Here is a 25508-nt window from a genome sequence, read left to right on the forward strand (position 1 = left end):
TGAAGACCCTCTGAATTCTCTTTCTTACCATTTCTGAGGGCTGTGGACAAGTTCTACGTGGTTCTGAGCTCTACTCTCTTTGTGTCAAGCTCCCACTCTAATTAGCTTTCCACAGTTCTCCATTGGACTGGAATCCCCAGCCCTTGGTTCAGTCCCCAAATTCTACATTGGGAACTGCTGGTCGTTACTGGTTGGAGTTGAAGTGGATCTAACTTGAAAGCTGGGCTGGGTCCAAAATAGATTTTTGTTTTACTTGTTTTGTATAGATAAAGGCTATTGCTAATGGAATCTCGGAAGCCAAAAGCTACAAAATTGGTGGGCATGGATTGAGCACTTAAAAGCTGTTAGAGCATCTGCTACTAAACTCTAAAGACTCTTGTGGTAGAATAAGTTGGTCACAGAACACGTTAGACTGACACCCAGTCATCCATAAACCTCAAGAAAATGTCCAAATAACAAGGCACAGTGTAAAACACCACATAATCCCCAACCCAGTGGCACAGCCCCCTTGGGTATTAGTTTGACTCCAAGAGACCCAAAGGCTTAGCTGAAAAAAAGAAAGAGAGAGAGAGAGAGACCCTCAAATTTCAAAGAGTTGAGCATACCACCTTCTGGAGTATCTACTTATTTTATGTCTTGGAACTACAGCCCCAGAAGCTATATATACTGCTAAAATGGCAAAATCCAGCTAAAGACAACCTAGAATTACAATGGCCATCATGGGGAACGTTCCAGTGAGACAAGATCGTTGATTTAAGAAGTACACTTACAAACAAGGGTTTCCAAATCAAGCAGAGAGAATGGGATACCTATTTTAACTGGAATGTAAAAGCTTCCAAAAGGCTTTAAGATTCCAAAATAACTTCATGCAAAGTGTCTTTGCAAAAGTCTAATGATCGCTTCTCGGCCTTTTGGCTAAGATCAAGTGCAAAAGTCTAATGAAAAATTAAAGATGCAAAAGGTATCTGAAACAATACTTAGGACTTCTTCATTACATGCTCCTTGGAGTCCATCATCAAAACACCGGCCCAGAAATTGATGCCTCATTTGTAATCAACTGAGACATAAGGAGGAAAACCATTCTCATAGGTTTTGTGCAAATTCTTCAATATCCACTCAAATGTCCCCATATTTACCTACAAAGAAGAGTCTCTCATAATGCCCCCCCCCCCAGAGTTGATAAGACCCTGACAGATTTTTTTGGTAAACTGTTACATTATTCCCTTAAAAAGCCCAGGGGAAACTAAAATTAAAATGAATGAAAAACCTTGCCAAATCCTAACAGACAGTGGAGCCTAAAGTGGGGATCCTGAGAAAACTGGCAAAAGTCAGAAAAGGGTAAGAATTCTTACCAAGAGTCAGGTCTCCTGAACATCTGTCTGTAGTGTCCAGTTAAGGAAGGAAAATAAAACTTCACATTGTCCTTTCCTTTCCGAATTCATACCTGTTGGTTATTGATCATTTCTCTCCTAGAGACAACTATTGCCTTCCTGTTTCTTTTATGTCCTAAGAACTTGACTTGGCTTTCTGCCTGTCTGGGACATGCAGGTTGCCATTTCTTTCTCTTGTCTATCTTTGCACGTGACTTTGAATCTTGGGAAATTAGTATCTTTTACCCTCTTCAGGGACTGCTTTTCTATATAAGGAGTATTCAGTACTGCCAGAAATATTTTCCTGGATGAAAGGTGACAAGATATTTACAAGAATTTTTAAAGTAGTTTTGTGGCAAGAAGTTGACCATATTGGAAGCTGATAATGAGACCCTGACAGAAATTATTTTAGATTGCCTGGCAAAAATGAAATGATGTATCCAGAGGGAAAGGAAAACATCTCAAGCATTTGTAGAAGGATTTACTAAAACATTCCAGAGACAAACAGTTCTAAATCCATAGAAATCTTCTGATTTTCATCTTAGCTGGAAATCCTCTCCTGATATATATTTTTAAAAGCCAAATTGAAAATAATGAGGTTAGGTGGGTACATCAGCCCCTCGATATCATTTAGGCTGCAACCTAATTCTTTGAGGAATTAAAGCAACTACCCTTATTTCACAAATCTTGACAAAACCAAAAATGAAGCTCTAGAAGCAATTCAAAATCCACCTATTACCAATTTATTAATCCCCCAAACCTCATCTATTTATTACAAAAAGCTTGCAAATACTGTAAAAATTCTGGCCTCAGGAAATAGTTCTGGCCAGTTCTGACATTCTTTCCCTATGCCTTTGAGACTGGAAATATTCTACCTGCTGTTCTCCAGGAACTCTTTTCTAGCCATCTCTTTGCAATACAAACTTCATGGAGGTAATTCTTATCAGAAGAAAAACAAGGAGGTGGGGAGTTTCTTTGGAACTTGGGCACATGAAAAATCACATCTTCTCCACAAATAGTAATAAAAAGCTTTGACCATCTTAATAGGTAACCTTAACTTCTTCCATCTATCAGTAACACAATTTAGATCTAACTTCTTTTATAACTACTGGATTTTGTATTATTGTGCTTGATTCATGGCAACATTTTAGAACAGAATCTGTAAGATCTGTTTATATCTGTGTGTGTGTGTGTGTGTGTGTGTGTGTGTGTGTGTGTGTGTTAGATAGTATTGCCAAAATGAATTTGTAAAAGTGCTCTATTTAATTGCCTTAAAAAAATTAAATACTTAAATGAATTAAGTATTTATAAAATTCTGAAAAATATAATAGAAATTAACCCAAATGCTTTCTGGGTTCATGTGATCAGGAAAAGTATTCAGTATTAAAGCTAATTAAGTCTGATAGCTTAATTAAAATGTAAATGTCTTTAGAATTATTAGCATTCAATAATGCACACTTGCAACTTTTATTCTACTTGGGTTTATTAATTAAATAAGTCTACATTACCTCTGTTAAGAATTTTGTTAACAAGAAAAATAATTTGTATGATGAAATTTTCATAAGTTAAAAAACAAGTGAATTTAATAGATGTAACTGGAATTAGAGTTTTCAGGTGAACTTTTCTTAATGTTTGAAGTTTTTATTTAAATTCTAGTTAGTTAACATATAGTGTAATATTATTTCGGGAGTAGAAATCAGGGATTCATTACTTATATATAACACCCAGTACTCATCACAACAAGTGCCCTCCTTCATACCCATTACCTATTTGCCCATTTCCTCTGCTCCCTTCCATCAACTTTCAGTTTGTTCTCTATCGTTAAGAGTCTCTTATGGTTTGTTTGTTTCCCTCTCTCTCTTTCCCCCCTTCCCTTATGCTCACCTATTTTGTTTCTTAAGTTCCACATCTGAGTGAAATCATAGGTATTTGTCTTTCTCCAACTGACTTTTTTCCCTTAGCATAATGCTCTCTAGTTCCAGCCATGTCATTATAAATGACAAGGTTTCATTCTTTTTGATGATCAAGTAATATTCCATCACACACACACACACACACACACACACACACACACCCCACATCTTCTTTATCCATTCTTTAATCAATGGACATTTGGACTTTTTCCATAGTTTGGCTATCGTTGATCACGCTCCTATAAACATTGGATGGCATTCACCCCTTTGAATCTGTATTTTTATATCCTTTAGATAAATAGCTAGCAGTGCAATTGCTGGATCATAAAGTAGTTCTATTTTTAAGTTTTTGAGGAACCTCCATACTGTTTTTCAGAATGACTGTACCAGCTTATATTCCCACCAACAGTGCAAGAGGATTTCCCTTTTCTGCATCCTTGCCAAAATCTGGGGTTTCCTGTGTTGTTGATTTTAGCCACTCTGACAGGTGAGAGGTGGTATCTCATCCTGGTTTTGATTTGTATTTCCCTGATGATGAGTGATATGGAGTATCTTTCCATGTGTCTGTTGGCCATCTCTATGTATTCTGTGGAAGAATGTCTGTTCATGTGTTTCTGACCATTTCTTAACTGGATTATTTGTTTTTTGGGTGTTGGTTTAGGTAAGTTTTTATATATTTTGGGTACTAACCCTTTATCAGAGATGTGAATTTGCATTATCTCCCATTCTGTAGGTTGTCTTTTAGTTCTGTTGTTTCCTTTGCTTTTTTTTAAAACAAAGATTTTATTTATTTATTTATTTATTTATTTAGGATAGTAGAGGATGGGTGGATGGAGAGAAAGAGAGAGAGAGAAAGAATCTCAAGCAGATTCTACACTGAGCATGGAGACTGATGGGGGGACTCAATCTCACAATCCTGAGATCATGAGCTGAGCCAAAATCAAGAGTCAGATGTTTAACCAACTAAGTCATCCAGGTACCCCCCAAAGCTTTTTATCTTGGTGAAATCCCAGCAATTCATTTTTGCCTTTGTTTCCCTTGCCTCCAGAGACCTGTCTAGTAAGAAGTTGCTACGGATGATGTCAAAGAGGTTGCTGCCTGTGTTCTCTGGGATTTTGATGGTTCCCAGTCTCACATTTAGGTCTTTCATCCATTTTTGAATTTAATTTTGTGTATGATGTAAGAAAGTGGTCAGGTTTCATTCTTTTGCATGTGGCTGTCCAGTTTTCCCAACACCATTTGTTGAAGCGACTGTCTTTTTTCCACTGGATACTCTTTCCTTTTTTGTCAAAGATTAGTTGACCTTGTAGTTCTGGATCCATTTCTGGGTTTTTTATTCTGTTCCATGGATCTATGTATCTGTTTTTTGCGCCAGTACAATGGTGTCTTGATGACTACAGCTTTGTAATAGTATTCAAAGTCCAGAATTGTGGTACCGGCAGCTTTGTTTTTCTTTTTCAAGATTCTTTGGCTACTTAGGGTCTTTTGTGTTTACATACACATTTTAGGACTGTTTGTTTTAACTCTGAAAAATGCTGATGATATTTAGGTGAACCTTTAATCAATAGTGGTATTTTATGGTATGTCTACTTAAATAGTCTCCTCACATCTTTCTGATAACTTAAAACTTTAGAGTTTTGCTAAGTGAAATGAAATGATGAATAATAACTTAATATCTAGATCATTTCCAGATAAAATACAGAAATGCTAATTACTGAACATGGGTTTACTTACCTTTTTTTACTTCTTATGAACAAGAAACTTAAGATATTTGGGTTTATTAATAAACAAGTTGTATGCTCCATTGAAAAATTTACTATGAGGTAGAATATATTTCTATAAATTTTGAAATGCATTTATAAATTTGTCAAACCACAGAATGCTAGTATAAAAGACAGTTAACAATTGTCCATGTTGCTACAAAAGTACAATTGTTTGCTTTTTTATTTTCACTAGAAATTATGGTGATTAATGGTTAAAAATTCAATATATTCAAGCTACTAGAAACAATAAGGGAAATGACTCTATTTGTAAGGAAACTAGGCTGTGTGTTTTTGGTAAAAGAAGGTATGAGAAATGGAGATGCATTTTTGTTGAGGGAAAAGAAAGTAATCTTGTCCTAGAGTGAGTCTGATTATTTCAGAATAAGGAAGAGGAAGAGCAAAGAACAAAATTTGGACGTAAAAAAGGAAGTTGTAGAAGGTTTGTAGAAGGGAGTCTTGGGAAAGAAATTTTATGTGAGTCAAGCTGGCTCAGACTATAATAAATTTAAGTAAAAAAGATTTAATATCAAAAGTACACAATATATGGGTAATGCTAACCTTGTAGAATGAGTTTGGAAGTTTTCCTTCCTCTTATATTTTTGGAATAGTTTGAGAAGAATAGATATTAATTCTCATTTAAATGTATCATAGAATTCACATGTGAAGTCACAGACTTTAGTTTGTTGGGAGTGTTTTGATTACAGATTTAATTTCATTGCCAGCAACTGGTCTGTTAAAATTTCCTATTTTTCTGATTCAGTTTTGGAAGATTATATATTTCTAGGAATTTATCCATTTCTTCTAGGTTGTCCAATTTTTCCAGTAATTTTTCATAATATTCTCCTATAATCTTTTATATCTCTGTGATGTCAGTTGTTATTTCTCTTTTTTCATTTCTGATTTTATTTGAGTCCTCTCTCTTTTTCTCTTAATGTGTCTGGCAAAAGGTTTATCAATTTTGTCAATCTTTTCAAAGAACCAGCTCCAGGCTTCATTGATCTTTTCTGTTTATTTATTTTTCTTTTAGTCTCTAGTTCACTTATTTCTACTCTGATCTGCATTATTTCCTTTCTTCTACTAGTGTTGGTCATTGTTCTTTTTCTAGTTCCTTTAGGGGTAAGGCTAAATTATTTGAGGTTTTTCTTGCTTCTTGAGGTATTGCTATAAACTTCCCTCTTAAAACTGCTATGGCTGGGGCGCCTGGGTGGCTCAGTGGGTTAAGCCGCTGCCTTCGGCTCAGGTCATGGTCTCAGGGTCCTGGGATCGAATCCCGCATTGGGCTCTCTGCTCAGCAGGAAGCCTGCTTCCTCCTCTCTCTCTCTCTGCCTGCCTCTCTGCCTACTTGTAATCTCTCTCTGTCAAATAAATAAATAAAATCTTAAAAAAAAAAAACTCCTATGGCTGCATCCCAAAGATTTTGGGCCATTGTAACTTCATTTTCATTTGTCTCCATTTATTTTTTGTATTTCCTCTTTGACTTCTTGATTAACTCATTTGTTGTTTGGTATTATATTTTTAGCCTCAATGTAATTGCATTCTTTTCAGGATTTTTTTTCTTGTACTTGACTCCTAGTTTCATATAGTTGTGGTCAGAAAGGATGCTTGATATGATTTCGATCTTCTTAAATTTATTGAGACATGTTTTGTGTCCTAAGATGTGATCTGTCCTGGAGAATGTTCCATGTGCACTTGAAAAGAATGTGTATTCTGCTGTTTGGGTTTGAAATGTTCTGTACATATCTGTTAGTTCAAGCTGGTCTAATGTGTTTGTTGTTCAAATCCACCCTTTCCTTGTTGATCTTCTGTCTGGGTAATCTATCCACTGATGTAAGTGGGGTACTAGAGTCCCCTACTCTTATTGTATTATGTCAATTTCTCTTTTTATGTCTGTTACTTTATTTATTTAGGTACTCTATGTTCAGTGCATAAATATTTACATTATTTTATCCTCTTGTTGGATTGTTTCCTCTATCATTGTGTAATGACCTTCTTTGCCACTTACTACAGTCTTTCTTTTGAAGTCTATATTTCTGTCCAAAAAAAAAGGCCTATATATCTGATATAAGTATTGCCTGTCCTTTTTTTGTTCACTTCTATTTGCTTGGTATGCTTTTCTAACTCTTTGCTTTCAGTTTCTGTGTCTTTAGGTATGAAGTGAATCTCTTGTAAGCAGCATATGGATCGTGGATAGGTATTTTTTTTTTTTTATCCATTCAGGCATCCTTTTTCTTTAATTGGAACATTATTACATTTATATTTTAAGAAATTATTGATAGGTGTGTACTTATTACCCTTTTGTTAACTGTTTTCTGACTGTTTTTTAGTTTTTTTGTATTCTTTCTTCTCTTCCTTTCTTCCCTTATAGTTTGATGGCTTTCTTTGGTGTTGTTTGGATTCCTTTCTCTTCATTTTTTAAATCAATTATAGGTTTTTTATTTGTGGTTACCATTACATTTATATATGATATCTTATGTACATAGCAGTTTATGTTGTTGATGGTTGCTTAAATTCAGACATATTCTAAAAGCAATATATTTCTACTGCCTTCCACATATAATGTATATGATTTCGTATTTTGCATCTTTTTCATTTGTGTTTCCTTTGGCTAAGTTTTGGAGATATAATCAATTTTGCTACTTCTCTGTTTTAATATTCACACTGACTTTATAAGTGGTTAATCTACTACCTATAATATATGTTTGCTTTTACCTGTGAAAGTCTTTCCTTTCAGAGTTTTCCTCTGGTTATGCCTTTTCTTTTCATTCAAGGAATTTCCTTCAACATTTCTCCTAAAGCTTGTATAATGGTGATAAACTTCTTAACTTTTGTTTGTCTGGGAAACACTTTATCTCTCCTTCTACTGTGAATGATAACTTTTCTAGGTATTCTTAGTTGCAGGTTTTTTTCCTTTTAGCTCTTTGAATATATCATGCCACTCTCTTCTGGGCTGGGAAGTTTCTGCTGAAAAACCAGGTGAGAGCCTTATGGAATTTCCCTTGTATGTAACTATTTTCTTTTCTCTTGATGCTTTTAAAATCCCCTCTTTATCATTACTTTTGCCATTTTAATTATTATGTGTCTTGCTGTGGACTTCCTTATCTTACTAGAAGCTTCTGTGCTTTTTAGTTCAGGATGTCCGTTTTCTTCCCTAGATTTAGGAAGTTTTCAGCTATTATTTCTTCAATTAAATTTTTAGCTCCCCTTTCTCTTTTTCCCCTGGGATCTTTATAATGTGAGTAGTATCATGTTTGATGTCGTTGGGTTTCCTTAACATATCCTCATTTTTACTATTCTTTTTATTCTTTAAAAAATTTTTCTGCTAGGTTGCTTCCCATTCTTCTGCATCCTGTAATCTGTTGTTGATTCCCTGTAGTGTGTGTGTGTGTGTATATATATATATATATATATATATATATATATATATATATATTTAAATTTCAGTTATTGAATTCTTCATTGCTGACTGGTTCCTTTTTGTATTTTCTATCTCTTTGTTGAAGTGTTCATTGAGTTCATCTGCTCTTAAATCCAGTATCTTTATGACCATTAGTTTGAATTCTTTATTAGGCATATTGCTTATCTCATTTCATTTAGCTCTTTTGCTGTGATTGTGTCTTATTCTTTCATTTGGCCCATATTTCTCTGTCTCTTCATTTTGTCTAACACTGTGTTTGTGTCTTTTTTTAAAGATTTTATTTATTTATTTGACAGACAGAGATCACAAGTAGGCATAGAGGCAGGCAAAGAGAGAGAGAGGAGGAAGCAGGCTCCCTGCTGAGCAGAGAGCCCGATGCGGGACTCGATCCCAGGACCCTGAGATCATGACCTGAGCCGAAGGCAGTGGCTTAACCCACTGAGCCACCCAGGCACCCCTGTGTTTTTCTCTATGTAGTAGGGAAGCCAACCACATCCCTGCTCTTGAAAGTAGTGGCCTTTGTAGAAGAGGTCCTGTAGCATACCCTGGTCACCAGAACCAGGTGATACAGGGGTATCTTCTATGTGGGCTGTGTGCCCTGTACTGTTGTGGCAGAAATGTGTCTGCCCTCAAAGAAGTAAGCTGCAAGGATCTGCTTTGTCTGCTATGGATGCACAGGGGAGGGTTTGTCCCTGTGCTGTTGAGATGCCTGCCTGAGGCTGCCATGGGTTCATAAGTGGACAAGATCTGTATGTTATCCTGATGCCAAAACCAGACAAAGACACTATAAAATAAAGCAAAACAAAACAAAGACCTATATCCCAATATCTCTGATGAACATGGGTATAAAAATCCTTAACAACATGTTAGCAAACAGAATTCAACATTAAAGTTAAAATCATTCCCCACAATCAAGCAGGATTTACTCCAGGAATGCAAGGATAGTTCACTATTTGCAAATCAATCAATGTGATATATCATATTATAAGAGAAAGGATAAAAACCATATAATCATCTCAATAGATGCAGAAAAAGCATTTGACAATATTCAACATTCATTTATGATAAAAACTCTGAACAAAGTTCAGAGTTAGTTCATAAACCTAACATCATGAACAAGACAAAAAAAAAAAATCCATTCTCACCATTTATACTCAACATAGTACCAGAAGCCCTGGCCATAGCAATGAGATGAGAAGAAGAAATAAAAAGCACCCAAATTGATAAGGAAGAATTACAATTGTCGCTATTTATAGATCACATGATGTTACATATAGGAAACCCTAAAGGCTCCACCAAAGAACTATTAGAACTGATAAACGAATTCAGCAAAGTTGCAGAAAGCAAAGTTAATATACAGAAAACTGGTGCATATCTATACACTAATAGTGAAGTAGTAGAAAGAGAAATTAAGAAAATAATCCCATTTAAAATTGTACCAAAAAAAAGCAAAATATTTAGGAATAAATTTAACCAAGGATGTGTAAGACCTGTACTCTGAAAACTATAAAGCACTGATGAAGAAAACCAGGGATGACACAACTGGAAAGGTATTCCATGCTCATGGATTAGAAGAATAAATATTGTTAAAATGTCTATACTACCCAAACTAATCTACAGATTCAACACAATCTCTATCAAAATATTAATAGCATTTTTTTACAGAACTAGTACAAATGAACTAAAAACTGTATGTAACCACAAAATACTACAAATCAAAGCAATGTTGAGAAAGAACATAACTGTAGATATCACAATCCCAGATTTCACGCTATATTACAAGGCTGTAGTAATCAAACTAGTATGATATTGGCACAGAAATAGAGACATAGATCAATAGAACAGAATAGAGAGACTAGAAATAAACTTATGATCAATTAATCTATGATAAAGGAGGGAAAAATATACAATGAGGAAAAGACAGTCTCTTCAATAAATGGTGTTGGGAAAACCAAACAGCTACATGCAAAAGAATGAAACTGGAACACATTCTTACACCACACACAAAAATGAACTGAAATGGATTAAAGACCTAAATGTGAGATAAACCCATAAAAATCTTTAAAGAGAGCACAGGCAGTAAAATCTCTGACATCTGCCATAGCACATTTTTCTAGGTATATCTCTCAGGTAAGGGGAACAAAAGCAAAAAATAAAAAATTGGAATTACACCAAAATAAAAAGTTTTATACACTCAATGAAACCAATAACAAAATGAAAAGGCAACCTACTAAATGAGAGAAGATATTTCCAAATTATCTTTAATAATGAATTAATATTAAAAATATATAAGGAACTTAACACCAAAAAGCAAATAATCAAATTTAAAAATGTGCAGAGGATTTGAGTAGACATTTTTCCAAAGAAGATACACAGATGGACTACAGACACATGAAAGATGCTCAAAATCACTAGTCATCAAGGAAATGCAAATCAAAATGACGATGAGATATCTTACAACTGTCAGAAGGGCTAGAATCAAAAAGATAAGAAATAACAAGTGTTGGTGAGGATGTGGAGAAATAGGAACCCTCTTGCACCATTGGTGGGAATGTAAATTAGTGCAGCCACTGTGGAAAACAGTAAGGAGGTTCCTCATAATTAAAACCAGAAATGCCATATGTTCCAGTAATTCCACTACTGGGTATCAAAAAGATATATACACCCTTATGTTTATTGCATCATATTCACGATAATCAAGATTTGAAAGCAACCCAAGTGCCTATTTATAGATGAATGGATTATGAAGATAAAGAAGAATACACACACACACACACACACACACACACACACACATCTAGGCCTGTAAAAAGGATTTGTGAGACCGTGTCATTTATGACAATATGGATGAAACTGGAGGGTAATATGCTAAGAAAAATATGTCAGAGAAATTAAAATGTCATATGATTTCACTTCTAGAAAGTAAGAAAAAATATCTAAAAAACAAAACAAATGAATGGAGAAAGAAACAAAGAACAAATAAACAAAAACTGAGACCCTTAAATACAGAAAATAAACTGGTAGTTGTCAGAGAGGCAATGGGGAGGTTGGGTGAACTAGATGAAGGAGATTATGAGGAACTAAATTCCAGTTATAGAATAAATAAACCTAGGAGATGAAGAATACAGCATAGGAAATGTTACATACATATTATCACAAACATTATTACAATAGTGTTGTAATAATGTTGTAGAGTGACAGGTGGTGAATAATACTTATTGTGGTGAGCGCTGAGTGATACATAGAATTGTTGAGTCAATATATTGTACCCTATAACTAATAGTATGTTAATCACACTTTAAAAAAAATACACTGGTATGAAGTTAGAATTTGGTTTCCTCTCTGTTAAAAAGACAAAGTTTTCTTGGATGACTGGTTTGCTCTTGATAAGCAACAGTAATGGTTGTGTGTGTATGTGTTTTACCTTTGAAGTAATATGCCTAGAAAACAAAGATTCTGTCTTACCAAAATAATATTCTGTGTTTAATGTTGTCTTTATCAAGTCCTTGATTATGTGAGAGAACTGAGTCTTCTCTACTAAAAGAGCTAAGATTTTCTTAGAACTATTTAGCATTCTGTATTTGCCTTGTGAAGACTTATGACTCTGGTTACATGCATAACTACTTACTGTTTCACAGCAAACTATGATCCTATTTAGCCAAGTTTTTTTTTTTAAGATTTTATTTATTTATTTGACAGAAAGAGAGACACCGAGAGAGGAGACACAAGCAGGGAGAGTGGAGGGAGAAGCAGGCTTCCTGTCTAGCAGGGAGCCTGACATGGGGCTTGATCCTGAGAACCTGAGATCATGACCTGAGCCGAGGGCAGACGCTGAACAACGGAGCCACCCAGGAGCCCCTGGCCAAGAATTAACCTTTTGATATTTTTGAGAAACTTTCTCCGAATCAAATTTTAAATGGAGTCTTTTTGGCCATGAACCAACTTTTAAGATATTTTGAGAGGGTCCCTGGAATATTTCAAAAGATTTGTTCTTGGGACACCTGGGTGGCTCAGTCAGTTGAGCATCTGACTCTCGGTTGTGGGTCACGTTGTGATCTCAGGGTCATGAGACTGAGCCATGCATTAGGCTCCACACTCAGTGGGGGAGTCTGCTTGGGGTTCTCCCTCTGCCCCTCCCCTTTCACCCTCTTTCACTCTCAAGTAAATAAATAGATCTTTAAAAAAAAAAAAAAAAAGATTTGCCCTCTCTCCTTATTAGAAGAGAGATGTTGTACTAATTTGATACGTTAAATCACATGGGAAACATTATGAAATAAGAAGTAATGTTAAGCCTTCTTTATATTATATGTGTACAGATATATATTAAAAATGTTCTAGAAATTGTGTAAAATTCCTAGAAATTTGATACATCCTAATATCATGTTATCAGTATAATTCCAATTATTATTTTTAAAATGTTGTATGTTACAGAAATAACCAAATTTCCTTGTGAATTCCATGATAATGAACTCTCATTATACCTTTAACCATGGATAATGTTAAAGTCTTTAATTATTCACAGAGAGTTATTATTGTACTCTGATATTTTTGTAAGACTGAGGCTCAAGGGAAGTGCTTATCAAGTGTTCCTGACTACTGAGCTGAAGAAGGCTCTACCTATCATCTGGTTCTGTACAAACGTTGGAGATTTCCAAATCAAATTGACTAGGAAAAGAAATAGCGTATGTTGAGGTAGACTGTTTCCATCCAAGATACCACATCAAAGCTTCGTACTTTAACTAGACATGAAACTCTTCCTTCTCTTTCTTTCCTTTACCCTGGCATTGGTCTGGAAAGATAACACCATCATCTATATCTTCCAGGCCCTTGTTAAGGTGGGGTTAAGGTTTCAGACTGCTGGATTTGTCATCAAAGACTATGATGCTAAAGACCCTGTGACCAGTTTTTCTTCTATTCTTAATTGACCCCCACCACCACCACATAGGAATCACTTACAAAGTCCAACTTTTATGGTCAGAATATCCATGTTTTGTTTTTCCTTTCTCTAGTTATGACAGTGCTTTGTTCAGTTAAACACAAATGCATATACAAATCATAGCACATTTGCCCCCCTACATTCTTCTGATTAACTGAATCAGATCAGCCCCAATCACAAAAAGATCTCACGAGCAGTCCCCATCTTTGCAAGGCCAAAGTTGTCCTGGATCATAGGATAGCCTTTTATTACCTTTTAGCTGAACAAGGAGATGTTTGTGCTGTGGCCACCACCACTTGCACCTGGATAGCATTTCTTGGGAAGTTGAAACTCAGATACACAAAACCACTGAATAAACCACTTGGCTTTAGAAAGTGACTCTTTCAACCTGGCCTTTCTTTGATTTATTTTATTTTGATTGGTTTGCCTTGGGGATCCTGGCTCCAAAGTGCACACCAGAAAGTGGGGATTGTTCTGCTTATAATCATCACAGTAGTCTCCCCGGTGCACTGTATTCCTTCAAAAGCTTGAAATGCATGTTCATAGCTGCTAAATGAGCAAATGGTCTTTCAAAGACTGGAACATTGAAAAAAGAATGAAGAGAATGACCAACTTAAGAAATGTAAACCTGAATCTGTGACCTATGAATACCACAGAGGTTCAACAAAAAGCATCATGACAGGGGTGCCTGGGTGGCTTAGTGGGTTAAGGCCTCTGCCTTTGGCTCAGATCACGGTCCCAGGGTCCTGAGATTGAGCCCCGCATCGGACTCTCTGCTCAGCGGGGAGCCTGCTTCCTCCTCTCTCTCTGCCTGCCTTTCTGCCTGCTTATGATCTCTGTCTGTCAAATAAATAAATAAAATATTAAAAAAAAAAAGACAACAGGTACGTAATGGAGTCACTTGTGCTAAACCCATATCACCAAACCAAGACTTACTTCCTAGGTTAATTCCAGTTTCAATCTCTCCCAGGAACAGAATCTTAAACTAGTCAATCACTAGCACTAGTGAGGTAATCTGCTTGACAGACCCCTGCTATCCCTTAAAGGAAGGTGACCCTAACATAAAGAATCCACTCTTCAAGGGGGCGCCTGGGTGGCTCAGTTGGTTGGACGACTGCCTTCGGCTCTCATGATCCTGGAGTCCCAGGACTGAGTCCCACATCAGGCTCCCAGCTCCACGGGGAGTCTGCTTCTCCCTCTGACCTTCTCCTCGCTCATGTTCTCTCTCACTGTCTCTCTCTCAAATAAATAAATAAAATCTTAAAAAAAAAAAAAGAATCCACTCTTCGCTAGTAACTTCCTTGTTTTGCCCCCTTCTGCCTATACAAGTCTTTCATTTTGTACAGTTTTTCAGAGATCCTTTCTATCTGTAGAAGGGAAGCTGCCCAAATCATGAATTGTTGAATAAAGCCAATGAGACCTCTAAAATTTACTCATTTGAATTTTGTTTTCTTAATACCACTCAACTCAACCATAGACAATGTTAACAAATGTGCATGGCCATAGTTCGAAATTTCTGCTCTCAACCATTACACCCAAGTTATGATAACTTGAATAATTGATTTAAAGCCATATTACTTAAAGCATTTTGGTTTCTTTCTCAGTCTTACCTTCACAAAGTTTACTGTTGAATAGTAAACTGACGGAATACAATTTGGGTCATTTGGTCCTGGACCAGATCTTTTAGGGACATTCCACCTGTAGGTGTTTATTTCTCCTGAAGATTAAATAAAATAAAATACCTAGGTTAGTGCCTCACATTGAAGGCAGTTAATAAATGTTCATTCATACATATGCTACAACAAATGAACGCCAGGCACCACATCTATGCATCCCCTGTGGCTGACCCAGAACCTTGCAGAGGAGTCACAAATAAACTCACATACATTAGCAAGATAATCACATTGTAAAAGTCTCAAATGAAAGCCACATTTAAAGTGCTATCTCCTTGTGGTGTGTACACACACACACACACACACACACACACACACACTGGAATACTATGCAGCCATCAAAGGAAATGAAATCTTGCCATTTGCAACAACATGGATGGAGCTAGAGGGTAATATGTTGACTGAAATAAGTCAGTCAGAGAAAGACAATTATCATATGATCTCCCTGATATGAGGAATTTGAGAGGCAGAGTGGGGCGTTTGAGGGGTAGGGAAGGGAAAATTAACCAAGATGAGATCAGGAGGGAGACAAACCATAAGAGACTCTTTTTTAAAAAATATTTTATTTATTTGATAAACAGAGATCACGAGTAGGCAGAGAGGCAGGCAGAGAGAGAGAAGGGGAAGCAGGCTCCCTGCTGAGCAGAGAGTCCGATGCGGGGCTCGATCCCAGGACCCTGAGATCATGACCTGAGCCGAAGGCAGCGGCTTAACCCACTGAGGCACCCAGGCGCCCCCATAAGAGACTCTTAATCTCACAAAATAAACTGAGGGTTGCTTGGGGGAGGGAGTTATGGAGAGGATGGTTGGGTTATGGACATTGCAGAGGATATGTTTTATGGTGAGTGCTGTGTCGTGTGTAAACCTGACGATTCACAGACCTGTACCCCTGGGGCAAATAATACATTATATGTTAATAAAAATAATTAATCAAAAAAATAAATAAATAAAAATTGCCATCTCTTTTTGAACTGTCTAGGTCCCATCCCTCCCCATCTGGACATACAGCCTATACATGGGTGCAAGCCACAAGGCAAAACAAAAATGATGCTTGCATGTCACTCCTCCATATTTGCTGACCCACCGGTAGGTTAGCAATATAACCTTGAGTCTAGTTTTCATTACCTTTCATAACAGCCCCTCTGCCTTGTTAATTGCAAGAAAAACCACTGATATTTAGAGTCCTCAAGGCGAGTGGTTAAGGGGAGGTATTATTAAAGTTGGAATGATCCATTATTCACCCCACTGGGGAGCACAGTTCTAAACAAAAGAAGATGTTCAGGACATGCATGTCGAGTGGCGGCATGAAAAAGAAGAAGGAAAAGGAGAAGAAATTTGAGAGGGATTGCTTTGTTTATCTCATGAATGTCTGAATTAACCATTCTCCAACCTGTCTGGGTTTTGTGCAAGAAATTAATTTCTTCCTCCTACCCGCCTCCATCTCTGGGCTCTCCCAAGTCTTTCAACCTTGTCAGACAGAGACCCTTGTGGGGATTCTCTTCTTCCCTCTACCCCCATAACCCTATTAAGGACACTTAGAAGACCAGTCAGCACAGAAGAACTATGTCCCTTACCAGTCCTCACCATCAGGGCTTAGCAGCCTGTGAGGGCTCACCCCAGCTGGCCCACAGCCCTGTCGGACCCCTTCCCCAAGCCTGACTGGCACCTTCTTCCTCCCTCCTGAGTCACTTTTTGCCATCAAAAATGAATAACTTTAGTTGCTTTTTTGACCCAACTAAAACCAGTTCCCTCTTCATAAAAGTGAGACATCCAATACAGAAACAAGGTGAAGGTGTAGAATGAGCATCACCCTATTACTTAAAATACTATCTCAAAGATGCAACCATTATGAACATTTTGGTTTATTTCCTTTTTAACCTTTGTTCTATACCTGTATTTTGCTTAACATGATACCACAAGTTTTTCCCATGTCATTAAAACCTTCTTAAACATCATTTAATGGCTGTGTAATAGTTCATCAGAGGGATAGTCCAAAATGTGTTTGAGTATCTCCCTATAGACAGACATTTAGAATATTCATGAGAGATTTTTTGAAGCAGCAAAAGACAGATTTAGGAATTGGGGGAAATGTGGGGTGTGGAGCAGCAAGAGGGGTTGGAATTGTGGCCAGTGAAGATTTCTTTTCCTCAACCCCATCCTTATAGGAATATCTTGCTAATTTTTTCTCATGATGCATTAGATTGTTTTCTCTTCTTCCTTCTATGCATCTTTAACATTCTACAGGTTTATATGACCTTTATTGCAATTACTATAGTATTTAGTATTTTATATATATATATATATACACATATATATATGAGAAGTAAAATGGAATATAATTCCCCTCTAATTATTCTTATGATTGCTCTCAATTTCATAACTGAAGGTCACAGAGGATCTTGACATTTACTACAACCACATTTCAACTGTGTAAATGTTACGGGAAGCTCTTTAAAGTATGAGACCTTCTCTCCCTTCAGTATATATTTTAAAACCCAGGTAGAGTTCCACCTCTTTTAGAAAGCTTTCCCTAACTACTACTTTATTTGCTCTGAATCAATCAATCAATCATCAATCAATCTTTATGGATTTTCCTTCTCTGAAACTTTTGTAAACATTCCCAGATACATTCTTGAAACTCTTCACCACTTAGAATTTCATTAGGCATAATCTGCATTACTAATAAAATGGTTCATCCTGTTTGTCTTTTTTTCTTCCGAATTCATTTTAAGCAACTCAAAAGAAACGTATGGCTAAGAGCAGAGGTTCTAAGTCCAACAAACTGAGGTTTCACTGTTACTAATGTATGATCCAGTCAAGTTCTTTACCCCTCTGTTCTTCAGTCATCTGTTAAATGGACATAACAATATAATATTTCCCTCAATTGTAGGATGTGCATTTTTTACATATTAACATAACTCAAATCAAGATGCATCTTTCAATCAGCGGCATGCTAAGGTCTAATTGACCATGTGTTCTTTTTTTTTTTTTTTTAGTAACATAAAAATAATGATGGATATTCTAATCAAAGGTATCAAAGTCAATGACATATGTTAGTGTCTACCTTGTTGGGCTATTATAAGGAAAATGAATTTTTTTTTTTTTTAAATATAGCGTAGCACCTGGCAAAAGATGACATTTAATATGTATCAGCTATTATTATGTCTTACTACGCATTTAGGTCCCTAATGGATGCCTAGAAACAGCATAACCCCTTGGTCATTAGATGAATGATGATCCTGTATTAAGAGTGACTATGTGATGACTGAAACATGATGGCATTAAGATGAGCCTTCCAAGAGCCTTCAAAGATCAGAAAAGCTCAGAAGAGAGTTGAGTCCAGTGTCCTTATCAGCATGGAGCAGATCTCCCATGTAACTTACCTGGCTTTGTGACAGATGCTTGGAGCTGCTTTCCGCTCTCCATGTCTGCAATACCTTGGGCTGAGATGGAGTAGGGCCGGTTGGCTTTGTTCTTAAATATGATCAGGATGGAGTCGCCCACCTCAGCATGAATCATTGGGCCTAAAGGCAAAGCACAAGCCTGTGAGCGTTATCTTTGCTCTTTTCAACACTGAAGGAATCTATATGCAGTTAGTTTTTAGCAAAATAAAGCTAACCGTAGCTTCTTCCTTTAGAGGGCAATATATGTCATATGAAATACTCACGTAGGGTTTGGCAGTCGGATCAACCCAGGTTCAAATCCCGCTTCCTTCACTTATTTGAGAGACCTTGCTTAAGTAACCTGCCTGACTCCATTTCCTCATCCATGAAATGGGTTTAATATCACCTTTCTCATAAATATATAGTAAGGATTAAATGAAATAATAAATTATTTCAGGGCACTGAAACACAGTAAGTGCTCAATAAATACAGAAATTTTTACTGCTGTGGAGACGGTCTCCAGGAAAAGCCATATCCACATGATATGGTGACTTTCCATTGTAATCCTTCTGTATGTAACCTTTGGCAAGTCCCAAATTGCTCATTATCTGGTAAGTGGATATATCAATAATAAAAACTATAATGAGAATCCAAAGAAATATTGTATATGAAAGAGATTTGAAGGTAAGACCAAAATTGAAACACCTATGTACTGATTTATGATCAAAACAATGATTTCACTCATGCATGTCCAACACCACTTGGATACCTTGATGAGACATGCTCTCTCCAGCAATCCCACGTGTACGCTTCTGTTGGAAGCAGCCAGCCTGCGTGCCAGCAGAAATAGGCCCACATCCTTGCCAGAGGCATGTGCCTTCAATGCCCCTTGCCTATACTAGGGGCCTCTCTCGCACAAAAGCCGTTTTCTCAGTGCCTGCCCCACAGTAACAGAGAGCCATACACACCAGCATCTTCATGTGGCATCGCTTCAAGGACGATGTTAACAGAATCCCATTTTGGAATCTCTTCAGACCTGATCCTATGGCCCTTGGGGATTTCTTTGCATCCTTGGGTGTTCCCAGGATTCTACTTTCATAGAGAGCTACGCTCACGGTAGGGGGTCTGACTGCACCCATCCACTCTTCACCAATTCAACCCATCATTTTAGTTGCTTTTCTGAGAAAACCACTAGAGTCCTAAATAAATCAGGAATTTTGTTGGACTATTTTTACCTTTGGGAGAAAACATTTAGTATGAATCAGGAAGTGTCTGAAAGAAACGCTATTTTGTTTTTCATGCTAAAGCTAGAAAAGAAATGCATGTTTTTTAAACTGCGAAGTTGAGTATAGTTCGAGAGAGGGGAAAGTATATGCATGATTTAAAATCATTATTTGTCATTAATTACTGCTTTCATTCCACATGGCCTGCTGTACTGGCGAGAGTGAATGTCTTCTGATTTGGGGCCTGATAGGTCACCGGGAGCCTAAGGAACAAAGGGCTGCCTGCCCTGTGCCCTTTGGAACGTCAGGGGCACAGGCCTGTCCCTGACCTGCAGAAAATGAGCAGTTGGGCCTCACGCTCTTCTGGGGGAAGCACTGCTGGGCTTGCCCCTGATGGTGTCACTGCTTTGTGTCATTTTACTGAGCAGACCCCAACTGGGACTTTCTGAGAGGCAACCTGCTCTTGTTGGCAGGACCAGTGAGCTTTTTTCCTGGAGCTCATTCGACATACACAGCTCCAAGGAAGAAATGTTATCACTGCAGCTGACTCTTCAGTGTCACAAACAAGCTCCCATGCCACTGTTGATAGACAGGGTGTGGAGAAGATGGGTGGGGCATGTAATAATTTATCAAGCTAGCTATCTTGGTGCTTTTTTTAATATTAAGAAGTACTGTGGGGGTGCCTGGGTGGCTCAGTGGGTTAAAGCCTCTGCCTTCGGCTCAGGTCATGATCCCAGGGTCCTGGGATCAAGCCCTGCATCATGGTCTCTGCTCAGCAGGGAGCCTGCTTCCTCCTCTTTCTCTGCCTGCCTCTCTGCCTACTTGTGATCTCTGTCTGTCAAATAAATAAATAAATAAATAAATAAATCTTAAAAAAAAACAAAAAGAAGTACTGTGTAAAGCCATAGTATTTATATGTCACCTTGTGCATTTAAAAATGAGAACAGAAAAAAAAAAAGGGGGAGAATGGATTTCAGAGAGTCCTCTAGATTAGCCCTCAGCCGAAAGATCTCATCTTTGTGATGGGGTCAGGTTTGGCAACTCCCAGGTGAAAGCAGGGAAGAAGAACTCGAAGAGCTTATCTAATCACCAGGTCAGGCAGCCCAGGATTTCAGACAGGCCCAGGAGTTCCTGAGAAGACCAAGTTCAGGGCCTTCTGAACTCAAACCAGGCCTTTCACCTGGCGTTCCTCTCGTGGAAGGGGTTTCTCTTTGGGTTGAATTGTTTTGATGGTGTGTTCTTATGGCTCTGTGCACGGAGAATCCAGGACCTTGAAGAAATTATGCAAATACTCTGCCTGCTCTTCTGAGGCATCAAATTATTCCAAGTTAAAATGTCCTGGCTTAGCAGAGGGATGAGAAAGGGACTTGAGGGTGACAGATGTTGGTTAGACAACCCTGGTGATATGGATGGCTGTTTGCGTGTTATCTGGCCATCTGGTTGACTATTCTTTGAATGAGTGTGCTCCCTGACAATGGGAAGACAGGAAGATGTCACACTTGGATCAATGCAGTCAGGCTGCTCTGTCCCTGCTGTGCCTTCTCAGGCCACTCTTGGGGCTGCCAGTGCATGCCTGCAATCTATGCCATACCCAGGAGTTCCAGGTGTTTCTCTCGTGGCGGTCGGGCTTTGATCTCCACAAATTCTCCATCAGTATATTCTCTGTAAACCACCTTCCTGTACTGAGAGCCAATCCAGTTTTCAGTGTGGTTCATAAATATATCTCCGTGTCTGTAAAGTAGAAACATCAGAAATTAAAGTTGCCAGGAGGTAGAAAACCCTTGAGTGCTTCTGAGTGACTCAGGGGTACTCTGGAGCAGGGTTTCCCAAACCCGGCTGCCATCGGGACCCCCCTGTGGAGCTGGACTTCTGCACCAGGCTCTCTGGAAGTGGGGCCAGGGATCTGCACTTGAAAACACCTCAGGGGGTTTTGATGGGAGCAGGCCAGCTCTGGCCCTGGTCTTACTTCTTGGACCATCGTTGCAGAGTCCTGCTGCACGCTCCATGGGGCCAACCTTAGTTAGAGACTCCCATAAGATGGCATGTTGCTTGTTGGGACTAACTAACCTCACACACATGCACATGCCTGACACATGTGCACACTCACACTCTATCACCCTGAATTCCTTCAGATTTCATGTGTATCATTCTGCACTGCGTTCTACTTTTCCACTTTAAAGGCCTCAGGTCAGACTCTGGGTTGTATATTGTGCATATACACACATACAAATAAAGGCATAGTTGATTCTTGTTCTTCACAGGAATTGTGTTCTAGAAAGTGACCTCAAACACTGAGATAATGAATACTGAACCATGACTCCTGGAGGAAATCCAAGGTTGGGTTTTGTAGGTGTTCACAAAGAATGCCCCTAAGAGATGCCATTTTGGCATGTGGATTATTTTGAGCTGGAAACAATCGAGACCCAAAAGGTCCAGGAAAAACTCTGACCTTCCCCCTAACTGCCTAGAAGTATTTAGGTAGAGGACCCAATCCCATTATAACTACATTATAATATGAACTAGGGGTGGGAGACAGGGAGGAATTTAGCAAAGTCTGTTTGCTAAAATTCTCTCTGCCTCCTTGTTTCTGAGTTGCCCAGCCAACATTTCTTTACCTAACATTTACTCTCTTTCATCTTCTTAATTGCTCTCCTTTCCTTGGAAGTCCCAGACTCCTTCCCCCTTCTCCTTATATATCGAGTTTTGCCTGTTTGGAATCTCTCATGTTTATGTGGATTCTCCCTGTGTACATAAATTTGATTTTCTCATGTCAATTCAATTCTTAGACCAGCCAGAAGAATCTGAAGGATAGAGGAAAAGCCACCTCTCCAACCTTCCAAAAAACAAACAAACCAACCAATCCAGTTTCTTTAAAACTCTGGTCACAATATTTTCATTGGCTGATTAATAAGTATCCTTATTTTATGTGTGTTGCTGTTTAAAGACATCTTTTCAGGGGCACCTGGGTGGCTCAGTGAGTTAAGCCTCTGCCTTCAGCTCAGGTCATGATCTCAGGGTCCTGGGATCAAGCCCCGCATCCGGCCCTTTGCTCAGAAGGGAGCCTGCTTCCCCCCTTCTCTCTCTGCCTGCCTTTTTGCCTACATGTGATCTCTATCAAATATATAAATAAAATCTTAAAAAAAAATAAAGACATCTTATTCAATATGTATTGCTGATTCATTGACTTTAAACTCATGGCAATAGCACTGTAACTCGTGCCTGAATGAAGCTTATCTAATACGTATTTCCTCTGCAAGGCACATCACGGCCTTCTCATACTTGAGAACACTAGGCAGTGCTACTCTGGGGGGGCATTTTAAACAGCTAAGTCACCCCAAAAAGCACACATACGTACACAAAAGTAGCACTAAAGGGACCACAAAGAGGATGTCCGTTTACACTGAAAGTTGAAACAAGGAGGCAGAGGGATGTCTTGTTTGTCTGACCTCAGCTGGGAATGTGCGCATCGGGTGATGCAAATCCTTTGCTGCTTTATACATCCCTGTAAATGACCCCCAAAGCACCACAAAATTTGATTTTGGTATTACAAATAAATTTCAGCAAGAAGGCAAATTCACGAACATGGAGTCTGCAATAGTGAGGGTCAACTATGTGTTTAATCCACCACCAAGATGGTCACAAGTGATGGGGAAAAAAACCCTATCACTTTTACCTATAAAACATGGTATGTCCATTTCCCTCCCTTAAACTGCCTGCACTCCAACCTAAGCCACCGACCTCACTTACCTGTGTGAACTGGGTTGTTCTCGGTCATTCTATGTGCCTCTCACACTCCTCCCTTCCCTCTCTCCTCTACACTATGCAGAGTGATCCTAACCTGTACATTCAACCAAGTCAGTCCTTGTGAAAAAACCTGTTGTTGGCCTCCCACTGCTCAGTTCCCCAAATTCCTCACAACCCTTCACTCTCTGCCTCCGCCAACCTCCCAAGCCTCCTTTTCCCTCACTGGCACCACATACTCTCTGTTTTGGTCGTTCTGAACATTCTCTCAAGCTCCATGAGTGCTTCCCACCTCTAGGTCTTCCAAGTGTTCTCCTCTGGGTCAAGAACACAGTTGCCACCTCTTCAACTAGCCTATTCCTCAAGTCCCAGGATGAAGACTGCTTCCTCAAAGAAGCTCCCCTGGCCACCTGCTTTCTCCCTAGCTCTCCCCGACACGGGGCCATGCACACCTGCTGTGGGCTCCCTCTGCGCCCAGCACTTCCCCTCTCATAGTGATCACCTCGCTCAGTATGCTTGGTCTCATGTCTTCCCCGTGAGCCATGAATTCTGTGTGGGAAGGAAACTCGCCTGTCCTTTTTAACACCGTTTAACAACACTGGGTACAATGCCTAGATACAGTAGATGCTTAACAAAGAAAGACATGTACATCTTCAATCTGGACCACCTGCTTTCCAAGGGAAGAGAATTTTTCTTCTACTTTCATTTTCCGAGAGTCCTAGTAACATTGTGGGAGTGACCCAGATGCCTCTGGAGCCATGCTTTACTGTTTGTCAGCTTTCCTGGTCTGCAAAGTGGGGTCATGACAATGCATTGGCCTCCCGGGACAGGTGTGGGGAGGCTGTGGGTTGAGCTCAGTAAAGACCTGCACCAGATACACACCGAGCACCATGTAAGCGCTTGCTCTTCTGCTGTCTTGCTGGGATGTCAGCTGAGATGCTGAGCTGAGGCTCACCAAGTGGGTCAAGGACATTGTGAGGGTCACTAGGAGATAGGGTTTTTTAAAAACCCTAACAAAATGCTTGTCACATGGTCGGCACTCCATACATGGCTGTTATTGTCTCAAATCTCACGCTGATGAAATTAAATGCCTATCAGTCCACAAGTTCAGGAGTCCGAGGAATACAGCTTTATTTCCCTAGAGCAACTCTCTCTCAGATTTTGAATTGTCTCCCACAGCACAAACCCTGGCATTGTGCTAATGAGTCCCACTGGTTGCTTTTCTGGGATCCCAAGGCTTTCTCAGTGTGTTCTGAGAAAGCCCTTAGGGGAAGATATCTAGGTCCCCAAGGTGAGGCAGAGAGTCTGTGAACCAGGATGAAGGAATGTCTCAAGGATAACCCACACTGACAGGTGGTATGGAAACCAGATGTGCTTCCTCCCAAGGCTTTGGCTCAAAAGGCAGAGACATAAGAGTTGGGGGGCAGAAGGGGCATTTGTCGCTGGTCTCCCAGCTGCAGAGGTGCCCCAGATGTGCCTCTAGGAGGCCCGGTCATCTCCATCTGTACTGTTACTTTCTATGGATCCACTGCACTTTGAATATGTGAACAGGTTCTCATTTTCCTTTGTTTTCATTTATTTATGGGCAATATTCTGAGTGGCAGGGCAGAGGGCAAACACAGCCAGCACCCTGTATCTCTGTCTCCTGGGAGAAAATCCCAGAAGACTGAGGCTGCCGCCTCCTGCCGGTCCAGAGAGCAGGTGGTCGGAAAACCAAAATTACCCTAAGTTTCAAGAAAATCATGATGGCTCTGTCTCTTACACTCTCATGGGCTAAGAATATACATACCACAAAATTGTTATGCCATTATTTCTTTAGTTCTAGCAGCCTTTTAGTAAACATCATCATTTTAGAAAAGGCTGGATCACTCTTCATTTCATTTTCCACTGCCCCAGCATCACTCAGGAGCTGGTGTCGGCAACACTGGTTTTGCAAGACAGGAGTGTCTGGTTTAATAATTGGGTTGGTGAGTTATGGGAACAAATTTTAAATTGTCCTGTCCCTGAGGCAAATCTTTTTAGAAGGGAAGAGTCATTTCATTTCTTCATTTATCCGTAAGGTGACGCTGTTCTACTCTCTTTTCCAGGAGT

The 25508-nt window shown here is 38.9% G+C and overlaps 1 protein-coding gene across 1 annotated transcript in view; it reads right to left on the minus strand.

The window, feature by feature from the left end:
* The window catches only part of HEPHL1 (hephaestin like 1), an 85853-nt gene that overhangs the window by 10217 nt on the left and 50128 nt on the right, over positions 1-25508 (minus strand). The window contains exons 13-15 of the mRNA XM_032358246.1: positions 21268-21407; positions 18454-18594; positions 15008-15114 (exon numbers count right to left, since the gene is read on the minus strand). Of these exons, the coding sequence (XP_032214137.1) occupies positions 15008-15114; positions 18454-18594; positions 21268-21407 (388 nt within the window). The remainder of the gene's footprint in view (positions 1-15007; positions 15115-18453; positions 18595-21267; positions 21408-25508) is intronic.

This window comes from Mustela erminea, chromosome 9 (assembly GCF_009829155.1).
Source record: "Mustela erminea isolate mMusErm1 chromosome 9, mMusErm1.Pri, whole genome shotgun sequence".
NCBI classification, from domain to species: domain Eukaryota; kingdom Metazoa; phylum Chordata; class Mammalia; order Carnivora; family Mustelidae; genus Mustela; species Mustela erminea.